The sequence below is a fragment of the Oncorhynchus clarkii genome, chromosome 19 (genome assembly GCF_045791955.1).
Source record: "Oncorhynchus clarkii lewisi isolate Uvic-CL-2024 chromosome 19, UVic_Ocla_1.0, whole genome shotgun sequence".
Classification (NCBI taxonomy): Eukaryota; Metazoa; Chordata; class Actinopteri; order Salmoniformes; family Salmonidae; genus Oncorhynchus; species Oncorhynchus clarkii.
Genome location: NC_092165.1, coordinates 16053174 through 16078136, shown reverse-complemented (window position 1 = coordinate 16078136; position 24963 = coordinate 16053174). Strand labels below are relative to the sequence as shown.

The following is a 24963-nucleotide window of genomic DNA, read 5'->3' as shown; positions in this document are numbered from 1 at the left end:
ATGCCAGACTTTGATGACAAGTGAGCACAGCACAAGGTGAGTCCAAAAATGTATTGTATGCTGCTGCATAAATTATGTAATATTCCAGGGGATATGTATACTGTAGCTAAGAAAGTAATAAAGTGTATGTTGTGTAGTAAGCTGTTAGTAGCCTATGTGCCTCACCCTAATAATTTGGTCTATTTTCACCTCTTAATTTTGCCTACTGTTCTGACTTGGTGGTGCACATGTAGCCTATAACCTGTTTTTGAGAAATGTAATAATCAAATATTGTAATAGCATTCATTGTCTGCCCTTTATTTATCCTACGGTTCTGACTAGGTGTACAGGGAGAACACTGTAAGAACGGCCCAACCAGGTTCTGAATTCTGTTGCTGTACATTTCAAAAGTGCTGAACAAATAGTTATATTGACTAGGTCTGTCCTAGCTCCCTCATTAATGTCTTAATCTAAATTACGGATTGCCTCATACGCTTGTCGTCCCCATGTGCCATAGTTTGTACATCTCAATTGTCAGTAGAAACCACATTTGTTAAAGCAAGTCAGCTATGTTTTTCTAAAAGGCAGTAAATGAGGCTGAATGAACTGTTTCGCTGCCAGACAAGGTTCCGCTGATAGCCAGGTGTAGCAGTGGTAAGGTGTTCGGGACTGCTGTTGGGACAGCTTTATGTAGGCCCTAACAGTTTGTGGGCACCGTTATTGTGCAATTAATGTATTGTGACTTTGCTGGCATGCAGCCCACATAATGTTTTTGCCCCACCAAGATTTACATGCTAAAATCGCCACTGACTGTAATTAATACATGCATTAACAGAAATGAATGTAACCAAATGAAGGGCATTTAATGGTACATTTCATACTAGTGACATATGTAATGGGGAATTGATATAAAAATAAGCTGAGCATCATATATCTTTGGCACACACCCCTCCCCTTCTTTTTTACCCCCTTTTCTCCCCAATTTCGATCTTGTCCCATCGCTGCAACTCACCAACGGGCTCGGGAGGCGAAGGTTCAAGTCATGTGTCCTCCGAAACTTGACCCGCCAAACCGCGCATTTAACACCCGCTCGCTTAACCCGGAAGCCAGTCGCACCAATGTGTTGGAGGCAACACCGTTCACCTGACGACGAGGTCAGCATGCAGGCGCCCGGCCCGCCACAAGGAGACGCTAGTACTCCCGGCCAAACCCTTCCCTAAACCGCACGACGGTGGGCCAATTGTGCGCCGCCCTATGGGACTCCCGATCACAGCCGGTTGTGATACAGTCCTGGATTGAGCCCAGGTCTTTAGTGACGGCTCTAGCACTGCGATGCTTAAGCAACAAAGCACGAGGGGTTGTGGTGTATATGGCCAATATACCACGGCTAAGGGATGTTCTTATGCACGACGAAACATGGAGTCCCTGGATACAGCCCTTAGCTGTGGTTTATTGGCCATATACCACAAACACCCGAGGTGCCTTATTGCTATTATAAACTGGTTACCAACGTAATTAGAGCAGTAAAAATATGTTTTGTTATACCTGTGATATACCACGGCTGTCAGCCAATCGGCATTCAGGTCTCAAACCACCCAGTTTATAAAGTGCCTTAGACTGCTGTGCCAATCGGGAGGCCCCCTCGCCTTCTTGTCTCAACATTTTCAATTTTCTCAATACACATCTAAACACATATTTTAGATGCTTTTCACTGACCGCAGCAACTCAAATCAGCTAGGCCTATTGCCATCCCCTCTGCCAAAATTGTAGGCTTCCCAAACAGGCATAGCACTACGAGCCTGTGATTTGAAACAATCCACAGCTTTTTTTTAAAAAATAAGTTAATGATCCTGGATTCCTCTGTGGCCAAGTCATGCTTTCTGGTATAGTATTTTATGTATGTATTATTTTATTTATGTATAAACATTTACTGTTCATTTACTTACCTATTCGACCCACCACTATGCCATTTCTCTCCTGTACTATTGGCTTTCATTGTCCAGAAGCCAAAGACCAAATCAGTCATAATAGCAACCCATCCTTGTTGATGCATCTTTCGATTCCACCTCTTTACTAAGTTCAACAGATTTGAATCTGTCACATATGGACCCGCTATCAGGTGCTGCTGTTTAGAATAGCGTTTTACCAGGTGCTCTGTTAAGAATGGTCAAACCCACGAATTGCATTTTTGCAAATGTTAGATTTTTTAAAAGTTTGCTTCATTACATGAGTTGTATGTTCTGTTAAAATGCATTGTCATGATTTTGGTCATTTGGAGCACTGTGGGTGGATGCTCGATTGGACCCAATTCATATGGGTCTGGTAAATTTTCTCAAATGTCCGGTCACGTCGTCTGTCCAGCGACACATTTTCCTAAGAGAAAACCTGGAATGTGCCCACTCTGGTATTGGCGCACGCAGATACAGTGCGGTAATGGTGCGCTGTCTGTTCATCCGCACCTGCCCACAAATGCTAATAACCCACTTGCAACTGCAGGGACAACTATGACTCTCTTAAGTGAAAATCTGAGGCCCTCACCTGGCTAATATAGTAAATTACTGTAGGCTACCAGTGGTGTGTTCGTGGTTGCCAAGAGAAGCCAGGTTTACTCAAATTGACCAAGGAAAAGAATGTCTGTCTTTCATAATTGTCCTTACATTCGACAAGAGGCTGAATGTCTCACCGGAGAAAGCATCTGAGCGAGCTAAACAGCGCCCCTCTGTCTGATGCACACAAAAAAGCAGTGTGACACTGTTTGCCGCCCATAGCATTGAATGCAAGGGAAGCCAACAAGCATTTGGCCTCCCTTGATAAAAAATAATAATAGCCAATCAGCGTTGGTTAAACTGAGTGAGCTCAACTGTGAATGGTCCAGGCGCACCAAAAAAAGTCATTAAAGTGTCAAGGGAAGCCATTTTGGATTTTGCTTCACTCCAATCGCATCAAGAGCATACGTATGTCACTGACAGAAACTCATTGTGTTGTCGTCCTCCAGTGGCTAGCTAGCTAAAATGGTCCCTTTCCTAAATTAGCCCTGGATGGAGATAAGGACTTGTGGTTTTACTTAATTCTCTGTACCTGCCAATGATTATAAAATGTTATTCTAATCCAACCATACATTCATACATTGTGCCACTGGCCTGAGAGGATGGAAGTTCAAGATGTAGAAGGCTAATGTTAACTAGCTAACGTTGCCCACGAAAGGAAGTTAGGCTAGAATTTTAACCAGGTTGCCTAGGACAACAAATGAAAGCATGTACTGTATGACAGTGATAAACCGTTTTGTCAACATGAAAGAGGAAGGCATTGGCGTTTCTCAACAAGTAGGGAGAGTCAACATGTTTTTTCTACTTGCATGTGCACACAGAAATCAGAACCATGGACAACCATGAAGAGCCACATAATATTTAGATTACGTTGATTGGACTAAATCGTTTTTGGTATCTTTTAGTTGTCATTGTATTAGACTAAGTATAGGTGATTTGATCATGTTGAAATGGTGCTGGAATAGTGGAGGCAGCTTCTGTTTTCTACTTGCGCTAACTCTCCGTGGTTCTAAATCAATATTTGTTTAGCGGCCCCAAAATGTCAGAAACATTAATTTGCTCGACCATGCTGTAGGTTATACCTTATGGACATTAATATTTAGACCTTTGCTAGGAGACTCGAAATTGAGCTCAGGTGCATCCTGTTTCCACAACTTGATTGGAGTCCACCTGTGGTAAATTGACATGATTTTGAAAAGGCACACACCTGTCTATATAAGGTCCCACAGTTGGACAGTTCATGTCAGAGCAAAAACCAGGCCATGAGGTTGAAGGAATTGTCCATAGAGCTCCGAGACAGGATTGTGTCGAGGCACAGATCTTGGGAAGGGTACCAAAACATGTCTGCAGCATTAAAGGTTTTCTAGAAATACAGTGGCCTCCATCATTCTTAAATGGAATAACTTTGGAACCACCAAGACTCTTCCTGGAGCTGGCCGCCCAGCCAAACTGAGCAATGGGGGGAGAAGGGCCTTGGCCAGGAAGGTGCCTAAGAACCTGATGGTCACTCTTACAGAGCTCCTCTGTGGAGATGGGAGAACCTTCCAGAAGGACAACCATCTCTGTAACACTCCACCAATCAGACCTTTATGGTAGAGTGGCCAGACGGAATCCACTCCTCAGTAAAAAGCATGACAGCCCGCTTTGAGTTTACCAAAAGGCACCTAACGGACTGACCATGAGAAACAAGATTCTCTGATCTGATGAAACTAAGATTAAACTCTTTGGCCTGAATGCCAAGCGGCACATCTGGAGGAAACCTGGCACCATCCGAAGATGTCGATTATGGCAGCCCCCCGCACCGCTCTGATTGAGGGTTAAATGCATTGTTGTACAACTGACTAGGTATCCCACTTTCCCTACAGTGAAGCATGGTGGTGACAGCATCATGCTGTGGGGATGTTTTTCAGCAGCAGGGACTGGGAGACTAGTCCGGATCGAGGGAAAGATGAACGGCGCAAAGTGCGGAGAGATCCTTGATGAAAACCTCCTCCAGAGCGCTCGGCACCTCAGACTGGGGCTAAGGTTCACCTTCCAACAGGACAACAACCCTAAGCACACAGCCAAGACAATGCAGGAGTGGCTTTGGGACAAGTCTCTGAATGTCCTTGTGGCCCCGTCAGAGTGCGGACTTGAACCAGATCAAACATCTCTGGAGAGATCTGAAAGTAGCTGAGAGGATCTGCAGAGAAGAATGGGAGAAACTTCCCAAATACAGGAAGACTCGAGGCTGTAATCGCTGCCAAAGGTGTTTCAACAAAGTACTGAGTAAAGGGTCTGAATACTTCTGTAAATGTTTTTGCTTTGTCATTATGGGGTATTGTGTGTAGATTGATGAGGGGGGGGGGGAAATCCATTTTTAGAATAAGGCTGTAATGTAACAAAATGTGGGGAAAAAGGGGTCTGAATACTTTCTGAATGCACATTTGGTTAGGGGTAAAGTGACTAGGCAACAGGATAGATAACACATTAGCAGCAGTGTATGTTGAGTCAAAAGTTAGTGCAAAAAGGGTCATTGCATATAGTCCGGGTAGCTTTTTAGCAGCCATATGGCTTGGGGGCAGAAGCTGTCATATGGCTCAGGGTCCTGTTGGTTCCAGACTTTGTGCATTGGTACAGCTTGCCATGCGGTAACAGAGAGGACAGTCTAGGACTTGGGTGGCTGACAATGTTTGGGGCCTTCTTCTGCCTGGTATAGAGGGATGGCAGGGAGCTCGGCCTCAGTGATGTACTGTGCCATACACACCTCTGTAGCGTCTTGTGCAGAGGCCTCAGTCGCACTACTGTCTGTCTCAGCAGCCTACTCTCTGTAAAGCAAAGTTATGAGAACTTACAAATTCAGGATGCAAATCCAGGGGAATGCAGGCGAACAAAGCACTTCACGATTCCACTCGTTCACAAAGAGGCAGGCGATTAGAACTCCGTCAAATAAAGAATACGCGTTCTGAGCTTTGCTCAACACTGGGAGTTGACCCATGGGCTAATGGATTTTCTTTGTGTACAAAATATTGTTGATTTATTTGATTATAAAACAAAATAGGAGGTCCGGACCTCTGTGTCATGGCCTTGCCGTACCAAGCGGTGATGCTGGCAGTCAAGATGCTCTCAATGGTGCAGCGGTAGAACCAAATATTTTCAGGCTCCCGAGGAGGGAAGAGGCGTTGTCGTGTCTTCTTCACGACTGTTGGTGCGTGTGGACCATATTATTTCCATAGTGATGTGATATTTCACTAACGGTATGTATTTACTAAGTTTAATAGGTTCACGCCTATGCCCACGAAGCAGCCAATATTTTAGAGCGAAGCGTTGTCAAGCGAAGGCGCTGGTTCCGGTCAAAACACTGTGTTTGCGCCAGCCGAAAAGAGCCCTGGGCTTATAGTTAACGTAGTAAAACAGTACCGTATTTCAAAGAACAGCGCGCATACCCCTTTTCATTCAACCACACCCTTTGAGCTATGACGCACGCCAATAAGATCCTTTCTCTTCAGTGTAAACGGAAGTGAACAGTGACCAAGAACAATTTCCACTTTAGCGTTTTAATTTGTTATTTAGACGTTTATTAACACCATGGAACGCAACATATTACTACTTTAACTGCACGGCATCACATACTTACTTCAGGTAGTGTTTAATTCCTGTTGGAGACAGGGCTTGGTTAATAGATGTTATCTAGGTAACGCTAGCTAACAATGGCTAACTGTATGGTTTTTCACACTCAAATAGCCTCCATCATGGAGGTGTTAGCAAATGCAGCCGTGGCAGAGATCTGTAAACTCGTAGACGACGACTATGCAGTGATCCGGTTGGAAATGTCTCAAAGCCAGAAAGAAAACAGGGGATTGCGGAGGAAACTACAGCTACTGGAACTGAAGGTGGCACGGGAGCGCGCAGAGCGCGTCCTCGCCAGTCGTCCCAGTAGTGTCAAGATCCTCGACCGATACAGAGGAATGGCAAGAGGTACATTTTGCAGAAGGCCGAGGCTGCGGGACCTGTGGCCCCGTTCCCCTCGGCGCATGTGGCTTTAGATGCGTTAACCACATTATGGTTAACCAGAATTGGGTCTCGGTCAGTAGTTGGATAGTATGCAAGAATTCACCTGATTACTTAGATGTCTTGCACAAAGGCACAATATAATATTCTGAATGTTCTATATGATGCATGGAACATAATCAATTGACCTATAAATTGACCTATACATAGAATGTCAGGAAGTTATGAGAAGTGTTACCTTACATTCTTGCCAATTCTAGACAGTGTCCACAGTGTACAATATAGCGAGTGATCATTGACAGTACCTAACCTAACCACCTCTTTTCCCTCAATCACTCTCTCAGGTGAAGGACATCTCACTGGAGGCCACAGGGGCTTTGTGAAGCCAGTGGGACACAATACATGGAGAGATGACCAACCAATCACTGTTGATGAGGGGAGTGGAACCTCAACCCAGCACGTTATCGTTATAGAGGTTAGTGTAATAGTGTTGCATTAACAATTAGTTACTTTGTAAATCAAATGTGGCCAGTTTTTTTCCCCAGAAATTATTATGCCTGCTCGCAGATTTCCCAAAAATGTATATTTCACTCAGCTCTTCACAGAGCGAGGTGGAATAGGCTATATGGGATTCGTAGTTCTTTGACTTTGTGCGATTAATTTACCAGCTATGAAACAAAGCGTTGGAAATACTTCAACTACTGCAGCATTTATTTTATTATACTTGACTATTTATATTCACAAATGTGAGTGAAAAGCTCACACTGTGGAGCCCTGACCACCCGTCAACGTGGCTAGTGAAATAGACATCTTACCCACCAATGCCAAATTCTACCCGCAGGAGAAGGGGGGAGGGGGGGGGGTTCATTTTAGGCCCTGCATGTAACTAACTATAAGTTCCTTGAATTTTACTTTCATGGGTGCCTTTTCATTATCTGGATAGACACTTGTGGTTTCTAGCTAACGTTACACCAATCAAAGCAGTGTTGTGTGAAGTGAAGCAAAACTTGAATGGTCAAAACCATTGATTTTGGGGCGACAGGTTTGCATAATGCGATCATATCACGCAATTATACCATTTATAAAATATTCAGTTATATGTATATTTAATACAGACACAAGGCTATTTGGCTCATCTCAGTCGCAAATGGGAATAACTTTACAGCTGTTTCTGATTAATGAACAATGCCATGTTGGTGGGTGGTAACATTCAAATAAAACCCAGCTCTGAAATGAAGAGTAGTTTGAAAAGCATTTGTATGTCGTATCATAGGAAAACACACCGCATTCACATGGATTTGCACAAAGTGGACAGTTCGGATTTGTCGCTTCAAACCCAAATATATCATACTTTGATTAAAACAATGACTTATTGACTTAAATCATTGTGCAACATCATGGGTAAGCTATGGCCATCATCTTTCAGTTTGAAAAAGTTGATTTCTACTGGTGTGGGCATTTAAACTTCCAATTACGACCACAAAGATGGCCGCCGGTCAATTCACCATTGAATGTCAACTTAAGTAAGAATGTATATTCTGTTATCTATAGTTCTATGATTTCAATAGGTTTCCTATGGATATATTCACAGTATAATAAAAAACAGCTGATATTCCCATTCAAGTCAACATTCTCTGATGTATGGACCGCCAACCTTTTGGTACCAATTGGTACCTTTTGGTACCAATTGAAAGTTAAAATTGTATTCCCATTTTAGTACATTTATCAGTAAAAACATGAAACCCACCACCCTGTTTTCAAGAGCGTGCCGCAACTGATGACTGGCACAACACAAACACCTCAGATGATGTAAAATAGTATAAGCTACAACATATGCAAGAAAAGTACCTTTTTATTTTTAGAGAAATCAAAAAATAGACCCCTGTTTGTAAGCTTTTGAAATCATATCAAACTCACCATTTATCTTCTGCAGTGGTATGGTGGGGTATGCAAAATGGGTCAACTTTGAGCACCTCCCTCTCCTGAATGTTTTGGCACTCGGGTCTAAAATGTTACTTTCTGATCACTTCTACCATGGAAAGTTTCATTCAAATCAAAAGGAGTGCGGTCAAAAAGTGATTGAAATTAAATGGAATGCCCCATAGGGTAGCTTGTGAGACATCCCTACGACATCGTTGTTGTCTTTTGACCAATCACATCACATCTTTTCACATCAGATCTTTTTCAGAGCTGATCTGATTGGTCAAAAGAACAATTAGTGAAAAAAAATATCTGAATTGGGCTGCTGTCTAAATGCAGCCTTCTTGTGTCAGTATGCAGATGCAGATGCTGCAGGTCCTGGGGTTAAGCAGGAGAGGTCTGAAGGAGAGGAGAACAAACGACACAACAGAGACATCCAGACTGGAGCAGCGGCTGGAGTGGTTCCCCCTGTGGCTAAGGAGGACTATTCCACCACCCCATCGCAGCCCAGGACGCGACGCAGCATCACGGAGGTCAGTGGAACACTGAACGCCGTCCTCAAGTCAGAGACCGACACAGAGACTTTAACTGTAACACAAAGGCTTTTGCACACAGGATCTGACCACAGATCAGACCCAGAGAGACTGGGGCCACTGGGCTGTTCTCCTGCTCCCAGTTCAGAGTATTTACTTTACGGTAACCCAAGCCCGAGGACGGTTCATTCTCATCAGGACTCAGGTGACGTGTTAGAGACTGGCAATGATCCGTCTTGTTCTTACACTACAGAGCTGGGCACTGGCAAAATTCCCTTGGGTTTAGAGACACAGACTGTTCTCTCTAGAGGGGATTGGAACCAGTACAGTAGTAGTGTATACTCTGAAGGGTGCGTAGAGGGTCTGGTCGTAGATAAAGTGACTGTGAAAGTGGAGGGCGATGTCCCTCCCACATGGAATGCAGATAGTCACCTAGGAGACGGACACTCACAGGGCAGAGATTTCTTAGAAAACAGGGAAAGCTTGGAGACAAATCCAAATGTCGTTACCCACTCACCTTTACACGCATTCAGCGGTCGCGACCCAGTGTCCACGTCGATGCGGCCTTCCGATTCGCACAGCCGTGTCCTTTTCGATCAGGTATTGAACTCAAACGACAGGGCTAGAGCCCAGGCTCAGGGAAGAGGAGCCACATCAGGCAATAGTAAAGAGAAACAGTTCCTATACAAGTTCTGTAACAAAGGCTTCAGCTGCACCCAGAAGGTGGACATCCACCAGAGGGTCCACACAGAGGAGAAACCATTCATCTGTACCCAGTGTCACATGCGCTTCGCCCAAGCTGGCACCCTGAAGAGGCACCAGAGGGTCCACACAGGAGAGAAACCCTTCAAATGTACCCAGTGTCACATGCGCTTCGCCCAGGCCGGTGACCTGAAGAGGCACCAGAGGGTCCACACGGGGGAGAAACCCTTCAGGTGCCCCCAGTGTGAGAAGAGGTTCTCCCGCCAGGACCAGCTGAAGATGCACTTGAAGATCCACATGGAAGAAAGGCCGTTTGCGTAGCTACCTCAGGGTGCACCAGCAGAATAACCATTCCACTCTATAACAGACCAAGAACGTAACCATTTCTACTTGATACTGTTGCTTTTGATATTTAGATCAAATCCTGCATTAAAGACAAAGGTGAATTTTCATTGTTGTCAACAGAACAGATCCACAGATGCATTTGGAATAACAAGAGTAACAGATTTCAGTGTTGAATATTCCTGGGTAGAATATTGCATCCAGACATTGTGTGATATATAAGGCATATTATAAGCCTAAAAAGTCTGTTACATAATGTGTTTGTACTGTTTAGGCTATATGTTTTATTACTTCCATTCAACTACTTCAATTGTTTCCCAAGACACTTTCTATTTGTTATTAAAAAATGTTTTTAAATACCCCCTTTTTTTCACCAATTTCGTCATATCCAATTGTTAGTTACAGTCTTGTCTCATCGCTGCAACTCCCGTACGGACTCGGGAGAGGCGAAGGTCGAAACACAACCCCGCCAAGCCGCACCAATGTGTCAGAGGAAACACCGAACACCTGGCGTGCACTGCGCCCGGGCCGTCACAGGAGTTTCCAGGACTTCCCGTCCGGCCATACTCTCCCCTAACCCGGACGACGCTGGGCCAATTGTGCATCGCCTCATGGGTCTCCCGGTCATGGCCGGCTGCGACACAGCCCGGTATCGAACCAGGATCTGTAGTAACGCAGCTAACACTGCCATGCAGAGACTTACACCGCTGCGCCACTCGGGAGGCCCCCAAGACACTCCTAATGAGAAAATGTATGTGTATTTATTGTTGATACGTGTATGTGTGGTTTTCATATGGTGTATTTAACACTTGTTTGTGTAGCCCATTAGACTCGTATCTGTATACGGGTTGAAAGTGGCAGATTTGGCCACTGAGCACCTAAATTCTAATGCAGTGGCTGTACAGTAATATGCTATAAATGACGTCAGTGCTCAGGCTCGGTTTGGGTTTTGACTGACAGCTGTTCTGAACTTGAGCACAACATGCGACAAGTTGCCCTCATCGCTCCCGCTAATTTGGCAACGTTTTTGTTGTCTGAGTGAAGGAAATGCTGTAAATTAAGAGGACTCGATCTATTTTGAAAGATGAGATGTTAAGGATTATAATAAAAACCACTTTGATGTCATACAAGCAAGCCAAACACTCATGAGTCCAATTGTGCACTTCACATTTCCATATCATAAAACTCATGTCATATACAGTCGTGGCCAAAAGCTTTGAGAATGACACAAATATAAATTTTCACAAAGTCTGCTGCCCCAGTTTGTATGATGGCAATTTGCATATACTCCAGAATGTTATGAAGTGATCAGATGAATTGCAATTAATTGCAAAGTCTCTCTTTGCCATGCAAATGAACTGAATCCCCCAAAAACATTTCCACTGCATTTCAGCCCTGCCACAAAAGGACCAGCTGCCATCATGTCAGTGATTCTCTCGTTAACACAGGTGTGAGTGTTGACGAGGACAAGGCTGGAGATCACTCTGTCATGCTGATTGAGTTTGAATAACAGACTGGAAGCTTCAAAAGATATGTGGTGCTTGGAATCATTGTTCCTCTGTCAACCATGGTTATCTGCAAGGAAACACGTACCGTCATCATTGCTTTGCACAAAAAGGGCTTCACAGGCAAGGATATTGCTGCCAGTAAGATTGCACCTAAATCAACCATTTATCGGATCATCAAGAACTTCAAGGAGAGAGGTTCAATTGTTGTGAAGAAGGCTTCAGGGCGCCCAAGAAAGTTCAGCAAGCGCCAGGGCTGTCTCCTTAAGTTGATTCAGCTGTGGGATCGGGGCACCACCAGTACAGAGCTTGCTCAGGAATGGCAGCAGGCAGGTGTGAGTGCATCTGCATGCACAGTGAGGCGAAGAGTTTTGGAGGATGGCCTGGTATCAAGAAGGGCAGCAAAGAAGCCACTTCTCTCCAGGAAAAACATCAGGGACAGACTGATATTCTGCAAAAGGTACAGGGATTGGACTGCTGAGTACTGGGGTAAAATCATTTTCTTTGATGAATCCCCTTTCCGATTGTTTGGGGCATCCGGAAAAAAGCTAGTCCGGAGAAGACAAGTTGAGCGCTACCATCAGTCCTGTGTCATGCCAACAGTAAAGCATCCTGAGACCATTCAATGCGTGGGGTTGCTTCTCAGCCAAGGGAGTGGGCTCCCTCACAATTGTGTCTAAGCCATGAATAAAGAATGGTACCAACACATCCCCGAGAGCAACTTCTCCCAACCATCCAGCAACAGTTTGGTGAAGAACAATGCCTTTTCCAGCATGATGGAGCACCTTGCCATAACGCAAAAGTAATACCTAAGTGGCTCGGGGAACAAAACATCGATATTTTGGGTCCATGGCCAGGAAACTCCCCAGACCTTAATCCCATTGAGAACTTGTGGTCAATCCTCAAGAGGTGGGTGGACAAACAAAAACCCACAAATTCTGACAAACTCCAAGCATTAATTATGCAAGAATGGGCTGCCATCAGTCAGGATGTGTCCCAGAAGTTAATTGGCAGCATGCCAGGGTGGATTGCAGAGGTCTTGAAAAAGAAGGGTCAAAGCTGCAAATATTGACTCTTTGCATCAACTTCATGTAATTGTCAATAAAAGCCTTTGACACTTATGAAATGCTTATAATTTTACTTCAGTATTCCATAGTAACATCTGACAAAAATATCTGACACTGAAGCAGCAAACTTTGTGGAAATTAATATTTGTGTCATTCTCAAAACTTTTGGCCACTACTGTCCACTGAGTGTACAAAACATTAGGAACACTCTTTCCATGACTGACTGACCAGGTGAATCCATATGAAAGCTATGATCCCATATTGATGTCACTTGTTAAATCCACTTTAATCAGTGTAGATGAATGGAAGGAGACAGTTTATAAAATATTTTTAAGCCTTGAGACATGGATTATGTATGTGTGTCATTCAGAAGGTGAATAAGCAAGACAAAATATTGAAGAGCCTTTGATCGGTGTATGGTAGGTGCCAGGTGCACCAGTTTGAGTGGTTTTTTCACACTCAACAGTTTCCCTTGTGTATCAAGAATGGTCCACCACCCAAAGGAGATCCAGCCAACTTGACACAGCTGTGGGAAGCATTGGACTCAATATGGGCCAGCATCCCTGTGGAATGCTTTTGACACCTTGTAGAGTCCATGCCCTCCTGACAAATTGAGGCTGTTCTGACGGCAAAAGGGGGGTGCAACTCATTAGTAGGAAGGTGTTCCTAAGGTTTTGTACACTCAGTGTACAGCGTCAATGTTTCTGATCACTATGTTTGATGTACAGTTACAAGATGTGGTGTCATAACATGCCATCATAACCTGTTCTGAACAGAATGAGCGTATAGCTATTCGCCACAGAACACGCACCTGAATGCTCACCAAAATTACAATCTGTTTCTCTGAAATGTCTTGTGAAAGCCAAACACTGTAATATCGTATTTTATAACTTAGCTAATCATGTTGGCAATAGATCTGCACCTGACCCAGATTGCCATTTTAAAATGGTCCGGTTTTGGATTGCGATAACAGCATTTGTGTGATGGCGAGGCTGCAGGGTTGTGTTCCAAACAAAACGACTACAAGTGCGCTTGCTGGAGTTCCTCAACGGCACAGCTAGGAGAGCAACTACAAGGTGCATTCTTTTTTTGAAGACTCTTCTTTGAGTCATAAAAGTGCATTGAAATTATGTTGGAACTGTGTACACTTTGGAGAGGTGTGTTGCCAGTTAGTCCTCACTCAAACCCCGTGTCATTTTTTGTTGCACCTACCCAGCATTTTCCAGGAATATTCTTGTCATCTTACTGAATGTATCAAGAGTATTTTCTGATTTTCATTATTAACAAATGCGGTAAAAAAAAGTATAGTAAAATATAAAATGCACATCAAATGAACGGTGTAATATTGCGATTCAGTATGGTGTTGGGTGAACTGTTGTGTCCTCTACTTTGGACGCAACAGTTATCATGATCTCAAAACTGTTCCCTTTCATTTGATTACCGTGCATTTCATATTTCTTCTGTAAGAAACATTTAAATGTATCAATATCCTTATACAGTGCCTTCAGAAAGTATTCATACCCCTTGACTTATTCCACATTTTGTGTTACAGCCTGAATTCAAAATGGATTAAATATTATTTTTTTACCTCACCCATCTACACACAATACCCCATATTGACAAAGTGAAAACATGTTTTCCGAAATGTTAGCAAATGAAATACAGACATATCTACATTACATAAGTATTCACAAACCTGAGTCAATACTTTGTAGAAGCAAGCAGCGATTACAGCGTTGAGTCTTTCTGTGTACGTTTCTGAGAGTTTTCCACACCTGGACTGTGCAACATTTGCACATTTATTATTTTCAAGATTTTTGAAGCTCTGTCAAATTGGTTGTTGATCATTGCTAGATGAGCATTTTCAGGTCTTGTCATAGATTTTAAAGTAGATTTGAGTCAACTGTAACTCTGGCACTCAGGAACATTCACTGTCTTTTTGGTAAGGAACTCCAGTGTAGATTTGCCAATATGCTTTAGGTTGTTGTCCTGTTGAAAGGTGAATTAATATCCCAGTATCTGGTGGAAAGCAACCACTTGCCAGTGCTTAGCTTAGTTTATTTTTTATCCTGAAAAACTCCCCAGTCCTTAGCGATGACAAGGATGCCCATAACATGATGCAGCCACCATCATTGGGTTTACTTGATAGCTACCTACACAAATAGCTAGCTAGAACAAAGTGTTAATAAGATAAATTCATTTAAAAAGGATTAAAAGCAATACTATGCTTGAAAATATAGAGAGTGGTACTCAGTAATGTGTTGTATTGGATTTTCCCCAAACATAACACTTTGTATTCAGGACAAAAAGCCAATTGCTTTGCCACATTTTTTGTAGTATTACTTTAGTGCCTTGTTGCAAACAGGATGCATGTTTAGGAAAAATGTTTTATTTTTTACAGGCTTCCTTCTTTTCACTCTGTCAAATAGGTTTGGACTGTGGAGTAACTACAATGTTGTTCATCTATCCTCAGTATTCTCCTATCACAAGGACGCCTGTATCTTTGTAGTGACTGGTTGTATTTATACACCATCCAAAGTGTCATTTAATAAATTCACCATGTTCAAAGGGATATTCAATGTCTTTTTTTTTTAGCCATCTACCAATAGTTGCCCTTCTTTGCGAGGCATTGGAAAACCTGTAGGGTACTGAGATGAGGTAGTCATTCAAATCATGTTGATTTCATGTTGATATTATTACACATGCAACTTATGAGACTTGTTCAGCAAATTCTTACTCCTGAACTTATTTAGGCTTGTCATAACAACGTGGTTGAATAATTATTGACTCAAGATATTTCAGCTTTTCGTTTTTTAGACATTTTAAAGAATTTCTAAAAACATAATTCCACTTTGACATTATGGGGTATTTGTATGTAGGCCAGTGACTTAAACATCTAAATTTGATACATTTTGCATTCAGACTGTAACACAACAACATGTGGAAAAAGTCAAGTGGTATGAATACTTTCTGAAGGCATTGTAGGCCGTGTAAAAGGGTTAATAAACACAAAATGAGACTTTTCATTCTAAGACTTTCATTGAGACTCCCTTCAGTAAACATCACACCCTATTCTGCATACACTGACAGCACTTTATAACCACTATACACTTACTAAATATACCTACACTAACAAACACCTACTGTACACATCAAATTAGTTTAGTCAGGTTTGTCTGCTGATTCATTTTGACTTATTATAGAGGACTTGTTTAACAACAAGGAAGCCATTCTGTAACTACAGTACAGGACTCATGTAGTGGGGATGGGTAAACACTCCATATTTATTATCTGTGTGTACGTACCTGAGGGAGTGGATGTCTGTATCACCTCTCTCTTCCAGGAGGGGGAAGGTCCAGAGGTGCTGCTAATAGAGGAGGGGTGTGAGGAGGGTCTGGGGAACCCTGGGGGGGACCATGGTCATTGAGGACAACCAGACTACACCTCCTGAATCCACAAAGGAACCAGTTGAGCAGCACAGAACCACACGCAATCTCACTGAGGTGAGCCCACTGTGAACTACTGTCTGTATGGTATTAGATCAGGGCCCGTATCCACAAAGTCTCTCAGAGGAGGAGAGGTGTGGGACCATGCCTTTGAATCATCAACGTATTAAAGAGTGTCAACTAATCAAATCAACTAACATGCTTGCATAATACTCATCACAATCCCTCATTGCCCAATCAGCAGATGCTCCATAGCAGGGTGCTCCATATATTTAGGTGTACATATTCTTATTCCATCCCTTTAGATTTTTTGTGTATTAGGTAGTTGTTGAGGAATTGTTAGATTACTTGTTAGATATTACTGCACTGTCGGAACTAGAAGCACAAGCATTTCGCTACACTCGCAATAACATCTGCTAACCATGTGTATATGACCAATTTAAAAAAAAAAATGATATCAGATTTCTTGATCCAACATCCTCTCACTCAGTATCTCTAACAGTCAGTAGACATGGAGGATGGGAAGCCTGATATGCTGCTAGTCAAAGAAGAGACAATAGAAGACGAACCAGAGAGCATTGATTTGCTGAGTCAACTAAAGATGGGAGAGCAAGTTAAGGGTGAAATACATATAGTCTACATACAGTAATAGATCTTCAATGGGACCAGAGTCAACATGGTGGAGGTAAGTGGATGGGACAGCGTCCTCAACTCTGGGCTGGGGAACAACACTGTTAACAACAACCAAACTGACAACAGACCGGGTGAGGTGTAGATTTGAGGTGTGTCCGTATGTGGCTGGAAAGAACAGACACAGACTCTGCTGGCGATGCTCCGTCCTGCTCCTATAGTTGGGATTCAGAAAGACTGCTGGGGCCTCAGGTTAACCCCCTAACAGGTGCTGCCTTCAGCCTGCCTTCTATAGGATCTATCAACTGGAACATGGACCCTGCGACAACACAGACACTCCCTGGCCTTCATCCTCCTCACACTCTCATTATGTTAAACCAGACCTCAGACAACGCCAGTACCTTAACACTAAATGGCTACACAAGCCCATTGACAAATGACAGTAGTACAGATGCTACCCGTGTTCGTTCTATGGGAAAGTCTTTAGTTTCCCCAAACAGGTGGAGATTCACCAGAAGATACACACGTTCGGCTACTAAGTGTGCCAGGTCAATTTCTCCCACTCCTTTAACCAGGAGAGGCACCAGAGGGTCCACACGGGAGAAATCCTACAGCTACCCCCAGTGTGAGACGAGGTTCTCCCACCAGCACCAGCTGAAGATGCATCTGAAGGTCCACACTGGAGAGAGACCGTTTGCCTGTACTCACTGCAGGAAGAGGTTCTCAGAGAGATGCTACCTCAGGATACACAAGCAGAAAATGCACACAGCCCATGTATAGTGACGTGATGTAGTACTAGTTAGTTCATTCTGTCATTTTGGATGTAGTAGGGAACTGGATGAGAAGAACTGAGGAAAGAATGAGTATGATGAGACAGAGTAGATATGGTGAGATTGTGTCTGTAAAAATGCTTCACTGATAAAGTGACAACTATGTCCTTTTAGTTTGATACTGGTGTTTTATAGTGAAATAATGATAGTGCCTTAATTAATGTTTTCTTGACATGAAGTAGTAAATATCACATCAATTTTTATTTGTCACATCCCCCGTGTCACCTTACCGTGAAATGCTTACATAACCAACAATACAGTTCAAGAAATAGAGTTAAGAAAATATTTGCTCAAAAAATAAAATAAAAACGAACACAATTACATAACAATAACAAAGCTATATACACGGGGTACCGGTACCGAGTCAATGTGCGGGAGTACAGGTTGTTTGAGGTCATTTGTACTTGTAGGTTGGGTGTGTAATGAAAGGTTTAACCTTTTCCAAATTATTCTAAAATTAATTTCATGAAAGTGAGCATACCAGATTTACAGAAAAGGTAAAGTGTTACCATAGTGAGAAAAGTTATTCTACTTATTCTACGTTTTGTGCAATAAAAGTACTGTACTTCATGTTATGTGAGTGTATGACCATTTTGTATGACAAATACAAAATTGACTCTGTGCTGACTGACTTGGTTATTTTAGTATCATTGCAGGGACTGAGTTTCCCTTCTCTCAGTCAAACCAAAACATTATACTTCATTCTTGAATCAACACATTTGTGTTATTATTTTTTATAAGAAACTCCAATGGCTCCATAGTGTTGGGTACTTGAATCACAGTGTTAGAGATGGGCTTGACTGTGGTTAACATTTTATAATATCATGTTTCTGTGTGTACAGCAAAGAGTTTCTTATATAAACCTTTATGTTCTTCTGTACAATTTGTGTTTACATTCTGCAGTCCATGAGGACCTGCTGATATCTGGTGTTGCTGGTGGGAGAGACTGGACATCTGAAGCAGCTGGTCACAAAGCCTAGCCCCAGATCAGAACCCTGGAACAGAAGCCTTCGATCTTCCTTCCTGAGTCGGAACCGGACCACGACTGACAGTTTCCACCACCACACAGAACACAACCAGTGGACAGGTGGACTGAACAACCGCAGTCCTGGTGGTCATCAGAGAGACAGAGGCTCCAGTCAGGGATCCAGTCTGCAGCCCAGACCCTTCTCTTCACAGTCTCAGTGCAGGGATGAAGCAGGGCCTGGGGCTGATAGAGACAGACCCTCCTGTTCCTATGATACAAACACCACAGTATCCACGATGAACAGAGCAGGAAACAATGTGGCCAAGCACCAGACAGTTCACACCAAGGAGAGGCCTTTCAAGTGCAAAGTATGTTACAAGAGCTTCTCTTTCCTGAGTAACCTTACCAGACATAGGAGTGTCCACAATGGGGAGAAAGCAGTGTGGTTTGAGTTTTACACAGGGGATATCTGGGAACCATTGTAATTAACCACATACCCCTCATTACCCTTTGTTAACTTGTCATTTGAAACAGGCTTGAGTAAATGTTTTTAGAGAAATAGTAAACCTAGGCTAGAACAAGGAGAGTTTAATATTTACCACACTGAGGTAATGTAGATGGAATAGTCATTCTCGGGTTGTTCCATCTGATTTTAATCACTTTTGACCACACCCCTTTATACATATCTGCCCATGGTAGAAGAGGTCAGAAAGTGCATTTTTGGACCTGAATTCCAAAACATTTAGGAGATAGAGGTGCTCAAAGTTTACCCAATTTGCATACCCCACCATACCATGAGACATCCATGTCTTCATCACTGGGAAAGATAAACAGTTGAGTTTGATAGAATTTAAGAGCTTACAAACAGGTTTGTCAAACTATTTTATAATTTATTTTAAAAAGTCATACAAATGAATAACTTTTAACCTAAATCCAGTTAAATTTTTTGTTGATTTTACATTTAATTCAACCAAATGTAAATCAAAACTAGACGTTGAACTGACGTCAGTGCGCAGGATGTCTAATGGTGCAAAATGGATCAATTTTAAGCACCTCTATCTCCTAAATGTTTTGGCAATCAGACCCAAAAAGTCACTTTCTTGACCACTTCTACAATGTGCAAATATGTATAGAAAGTTGGCATCAAATCAAAAAAGTCATGGAAATCAAATGGAACGACCACACGCTTTGAGCTATGATCCCAACCAATAAGATCCTCTCTTCAGTGTAAAAGGGGGCACCGTTTGGTGTGACGCAGACCCGGTGGAGAACGCAAGACTGAAGTGACCCTGTCGGTACTTTTGAGTTTTGATACAGAGCTATTACCTGATAAAGTAATGTTAGGATATGTAAGTTATCCAGTGAGAGCGTTTGTTCCAAACCCCCTACAGTGGGACAAAAGAGTGTGTCGTTTTGGTGTGAAAAGCTGTGTGTCAATTATGGGGGTGGCCATGTTGCTGGGGATCAGAAATGTCCTGTGCGAGTGAGACAGGGTGAGAGCAGAGCGGAAAGTGTCATATGCTGAGGCATTGAGGAAAGTAGAAGATGGAGCGCTATGGGTGAGAGATCCTGAGAGGATCCCTGTGAGTAGTAGGCCAGTACATAGTGACTTGAATAGTTTAGGCTTTAGTAAGGTTGGCTTCTTGGTGTTTATTGCTATGGTCATTAATTGTACCGCACAGATAGAATGGACATCCCAGAAGATAGATTTTTTAGTAGCAGCAGCAGGGACGTTTTTGGGTGTCAGAGATTTTAGGCGCAGAAGAAATACAGGAAATTTGAGAAGGGCTTCCATATTCGTCAGGGCCAAAGTAGTGGGAAGGAATGGTGGGTTTGTTGGGGATAGTGGTGTATATGAAGGGTTAGATGGAGGTGCAATTTCTTTTTTCCTATTCCCCTTTTCTGTGAACAAAATATGCGATTCACACTGACCTGTGAAGGGCAGCAATACGCAACAAAGCATCTAGTCAGAAGATGTCGTATGCGGAGGCAGTGAAGATGGGTCAAGGATCCCAAGAGGCTCCAGTTGAGTAGTAGACTTTTGTCAGTAGAGTGATAGGCCTACAAACGAAACATGCTTCAGTAAGGTTGGCTTTTTTAGTGTTCATTGCCATGGTTATCAACTGTACCGCAGGAATGGAATGTAAATCACAGACAATAGGTGTTGTGGTGGCAGCTGCAGAGAAGTGCTTGGGATTACGAGAAATGACTACGGAAGAGTTATATGGTGTGTTGAATGGTAGTGTTCTGTCCTCCCAGGCTGTTGGCATGGTGTATTATCAGATAGGATCAACATAGCGGAATGGGGGGTGGGTTTTTAATGAATGTTGGGGTAGTTGGCAGGGTTTGAACTTTTCCCAATTATACTCCAGTCCAGCTGATGGCGGTAATGTAACGTTAATATTGGATGCCAACCGGAATTAAACTTACTGAAGACGTAGTCTCCCGGAAAACCAAACAAAAAAAAAGTAAACGGAAGTGAACAATCATTTCAAAGTTAGCATTTTATTGTTGTATTTAGACGTTTATTAACACCCTATAACTCAACATATGACTCATTTAACGGCACAGCATCACATACTTACCCCAGGTAGTGTTTAATTCGCGTTGGAAACAGGACATAAATTAGAGATTTTTAATAAGTAACGCTAGCTAGCTGTTAACGTTAGCTAATAATGGCTAACTGTATGGTTTTTCACACTCAAATAGCCTCCATCATGGAGGTGCTGGCGAATGCAGCCGTGGCAGACATTTGTAAACTCGTAGACGACGACTATGCAGTGTTTCGTTTAGAAATAACTCAAAGCCAGAAAGAAAACAGGACATTGCGGAGGAAACTTCAGCTACTGGAACTGAAGGAGGCACGGGAGCGCGCAGAGAGGACAATGACGCGAGGACGCGTCGTCCCAGGTAGTACGACTACGAGTAGTGTCAATATCCTGGACCGATACAGAGGAATGGCAAGAGGTACATTTAGCTGAAAAATATATAGCTCAGCGCTTGTCACCATGTTCTCCTCTGCACATGTGTTCAGATGTGTTAATTGGGCCATGGTCAGTTTTTTGGCTAGTATGCAATAATTCTCCTGATTACTTAAAAATCTTTCGCTAAGTCACAATATCATATTCTTGATTAACTGCATTTCCTATTATTTTCTCAATGACAACAAAGTAATGCATGGAACATAATACAGAGATAAATAAATAGTGTCCAAACTGTCAATAGTGTACAATATAGCGTTGAGCATTGACAGTAGCAAACATAACCTCCTCTTTATTCTCAATCACTCTCTCAGGTGAAGGACATCTCACTGGAGGCCACAGGATCTCTGTGAAGCCAGCAGGACACAATACATGGAGAGATGACCAACCAATCACTATTGGTGAGGGGAGTGGACCCTCAACCCAGCACATTATCATGATAGAGGTTAGTGTAATTGTGTTGCATTACAAATTACAGTTACTTTGTAAATCAGATGTGGCCCATTTATTTCAAAGGCTTCCCTCAGCTATTCACTTGCTTACATGTACATCCTAATGTATCTGCCAATTGCAAGCTTGTGAGACTTACAACATATTTATCAAATTCTACTCATGTACTGGTAGTAACCCTCTCTCCTTTGCAGTCTGCAGATGCAGAGGCTGATGGCCCTGAGGTCAAGCTGGAGAGGTCTGAAGGAGAGGTGGACCCACAGCACAGCAGAGACATCCAGACTGGAGTGCCCCCTGTAGCCATGGATGACCCAACCACTGCCCCAGTGCAACCCAGGACCCAACACAGCAGCACGGAGGTCAGTGGAACGCCGACCGCCGTACTCAAGTCAGAGACAGACACCGAGACCTTAACGGGGCTGGGGCGACTGGGCTGTCCTCCTGCTCCCCGCTCAGAGTATTTACTTTACGGTAACCCGAGCCCGAGGACAGTTCTATCACATCAGGACACAGGTGACGCGTTACAGACTGGCAATGATCCGTCCTGTTCATACGCTACAGAGACCGAGATGATACCTAGTGATATATCTGTGGACTTAGATACACAGACTAATCCAATGAGAGGAGACTGGAACCGGTACAGTAGTAGTGTATACTCTGAACGGTGCCTAAATAAGAAAGGGGAGGTTATAGTCTTAGATGACATGATTGTGAAAGTGGAGGACGACACTCCTCTGACATGGAATGCAAACGAAACTCACATAGGACCCTCGCAGGGCAACACCAGTGACTACTTAGACTACAGGGAAAGCTTAGAGACAAATCCAAATGTCGCAACCCACTCCCCTTTACACGCGTTCAGGGATCGCGATCCAGTGTCCACGTCAATGGGGCCTTCTGATTCACACGGCCGCATTCTTTTTGATCAGGTACTGAACTCAAATGACAGGGCTAGAGCCCAGGCTCAGAGAGGGGGAGCAACATCAGGCAATACAAAAGAGAAACGGTTCCTCTGCAAGTTCTGTCACAAAGGCTTTAGCTGCCTCCAGAAGGTGGAGAGTCACCAGAGGGTCCACACAGGGGAGAAATCCTTCAGCTGTACCCAGTGTGAGAAGAGGTTCTCCCACCAGCACCACCTGAAGAGGCACCAGAGGGTCCACACTGGGGAGAAACCCTACAGCTGCCCCCAGTGTGAGAAGAGGTTCTCCCGCCAAGACCAGCTGAAGATGCATCTGAAGGTCCACACTGGAGAAAGGCCATTCGCCTGTACACACTGCGGGAAAAGGTTCTCAGAGAGGAGCTACCTCAGGACACACCAGCAAAAACACCATTCAACTCTAACATAGAAAGTAAACATTCCACTCGATAGCTTCTGACGTTTAGATCAAACCCTGCATTATAGACAAAGATTAATTTTCATTGTTGCCATCAGAAAAGATCCACAAATGAATTTGGAATAACAAGAGTAACAGATTTCAGTGTTGAATATTACTGGGTAGAATATTGCATCCAGACATTGTGTGATATATAAGGCATATATAAGCCTAAAAGGTCTGTTATATAATTGTGTTTCTACTGTGGAGGATATATAATGTTCATAAATGCCTATTTAATTATTTCCATTCAACTATTTAATTTTTTTCCCAAAACACTTGAGAAAATGAATGCAGTATCAAGTTCATGCAGATTTTTTGTTGTAATGGTGTATTTAAAACTTGTTTATGTTTAATAAACATATAATGGGACTTTTCATTAAGACTTATTCACCACCCTTGGATTTCTTCAAATTTTGTAATAAAGTATGATTAAAATGGAATGACTTGTCATTTTTAGTCAATGATCTACAATGTCAAAGTGAAAGAAAGATTCCAACATTTTTGAAAGATGAATGAAAAATAAAAATGAATACCTTGATTAGCTAAGTATTCACCCCCAGATTTAATTCAAAACTGTAACTTGGCCACTCAGGAACATACCCGGTCTTCTTGGTAAGCAACTCCAATGTAGATTTGGCCTTGTAGGTTATTGTCCCGCCTGAAAGGTGAATTCCTCTCTCAGTGTCTGGTGTAAAGCAGATAGAAGCAGGTTTTCCTCAAGGATTTTTCCTGTGCTTTGCTCCATCCCGTTTCTTTTTATACTGAAAAACTCCCCAGTTTTGCAGAGTTCCAGCATACCCAGACCATGTTTAGAGCCACCACCATGCTTGAAAATGAGGCGGTTACTCAGTGATGTGTTGGATTTGCCCCAAACATAAGGCTTTGAATTTAAGCAACCAAAAAAGTACAATTACTTTAGTGCCTTGTTGTATACAGGAATATTTTTGTTTTGTGTATTTGTATTCTTTTCACTCTGTCGTTTAGGTCAATATTGTGGAGTCACTACAATGTTGTTGATCCATCCTCAGTTCTCCCATCACAGCCATTGAACTCTGTAGCCGTTTTAAAATCACCAATGTCCCAATGGGGACATTCCTGAGCAGTTTACTTCCTGTCCTGCAGCTCAGTTCATAATGACGACTGCATCTTTTATGTGTCTGAGTGGTTTAATACATCATCCACAGCTTAACCCTTATGAAAAAAAGATTGCAGTCAGAGTGCAGTATAACTGCAGAATACTGCAAATACTGCTTCCAAAATATTTTTTTACTGCAGTAATTTTTGCAAGGTAACTGCAGTTAGAGTGCAGTATAACTTATAATTAACAGTAATTCTGCAATTACTGTGTCCAAAATACCAGTCAACTGCAGTTATTTAACTTTTACTGTAGTTTCAAAACTGAAATATTTTTTTGTAAGGAAATTAACTTCAGCATGCTTAAATAGATATTCGATGTCTGATTTGTTATTGTTACCCATCTACCAATCACTGCCCTTCTTTATGAGGCTTTATAAAAGCTCCCTGTTCTTTGTAGTTTAATATGTGCTTTATTTGACTCAGGGACCTTGCAGATGTTGTATGAATTGGGGACAGCGGAAGGTGGAGTCATTTAAAAATCATGTCAACCCCTATTATTTCACCAAGTGAGTCCATGTTACAGAGTAGGTGATTTGTTCAAGGTCAACTGCCCCTTAGAACC

General features: G+C 42.7%; 2 protein-coding genes and 1 long non-coding RNA gene across 4 annotated transcripts in view; 2 read left to right on the top strand and 1 right to left on the bottom strand.

The window, feature by feature from the left end:
* The first annotated feature begins 5997 nt into the window (after nt 1-5997).
* LOC139374837 (uncharacterized) lies at nt 5998-11146 on the top strand. The gene is made up of 3 exons (XM_071115991.1): nt 5998-6482; nt 6860-6990; nt 8789-11146. The coding sequence occupies exons 1-3, from the start codon at nt 6215-6217 to the stop codon at nt 9989-9991; spliced, it is 1602 nt and encodes a 533-aa protein (XP_070972092.1). The 5' UTR covers nt 5998-6214; the 3' UTR covers nt 9992-11146.
* A 6501-nt stretch (nt 11147-17647) lies between these two features.
* On the bottom strand, nt 17648-21147 carry LOC139374843 (uncharacterized). The gene is made up of 3 exons (XR_011627736.1): nt 21043-21147; nt 20390-20518; nt 17648-18725 (listed from the first exon to the last, which is right to left on the bottom strand). It is a non-coding gene; the product is annotated as an uncharacterized lncRNA (long non-coding RNA).
* Nucleotides 20913-24963, top strand: part of LOC139374831 (uncharacterized) — a 36409-nt gene continuing 32358 nt past the window's right edge. The window contains exons 1-3 of one of the 2 annotated variants that reach the window (XM_071115982.1): nt 20913-21367; nt 21753-21883; nt 22083-23704. In XM_071115982.1, the coding sequence (XP_070972083.1) occupies nt 21133-21367; nt 21753-21883; nt 22083-23234 (1518 nt within the window). In that variant the 5' untranslated portion in view covers nt 20913-21132 and the 3' untranslated portion in view covers nt 23235-23704. Of the gene's footprint in view, nt 21425-21752; nt 21884-22082; nt 23705-24963 lie in introns of those variants that run through there. The other variant, XM_071115983.1, reaches the window with a different exon arrangement.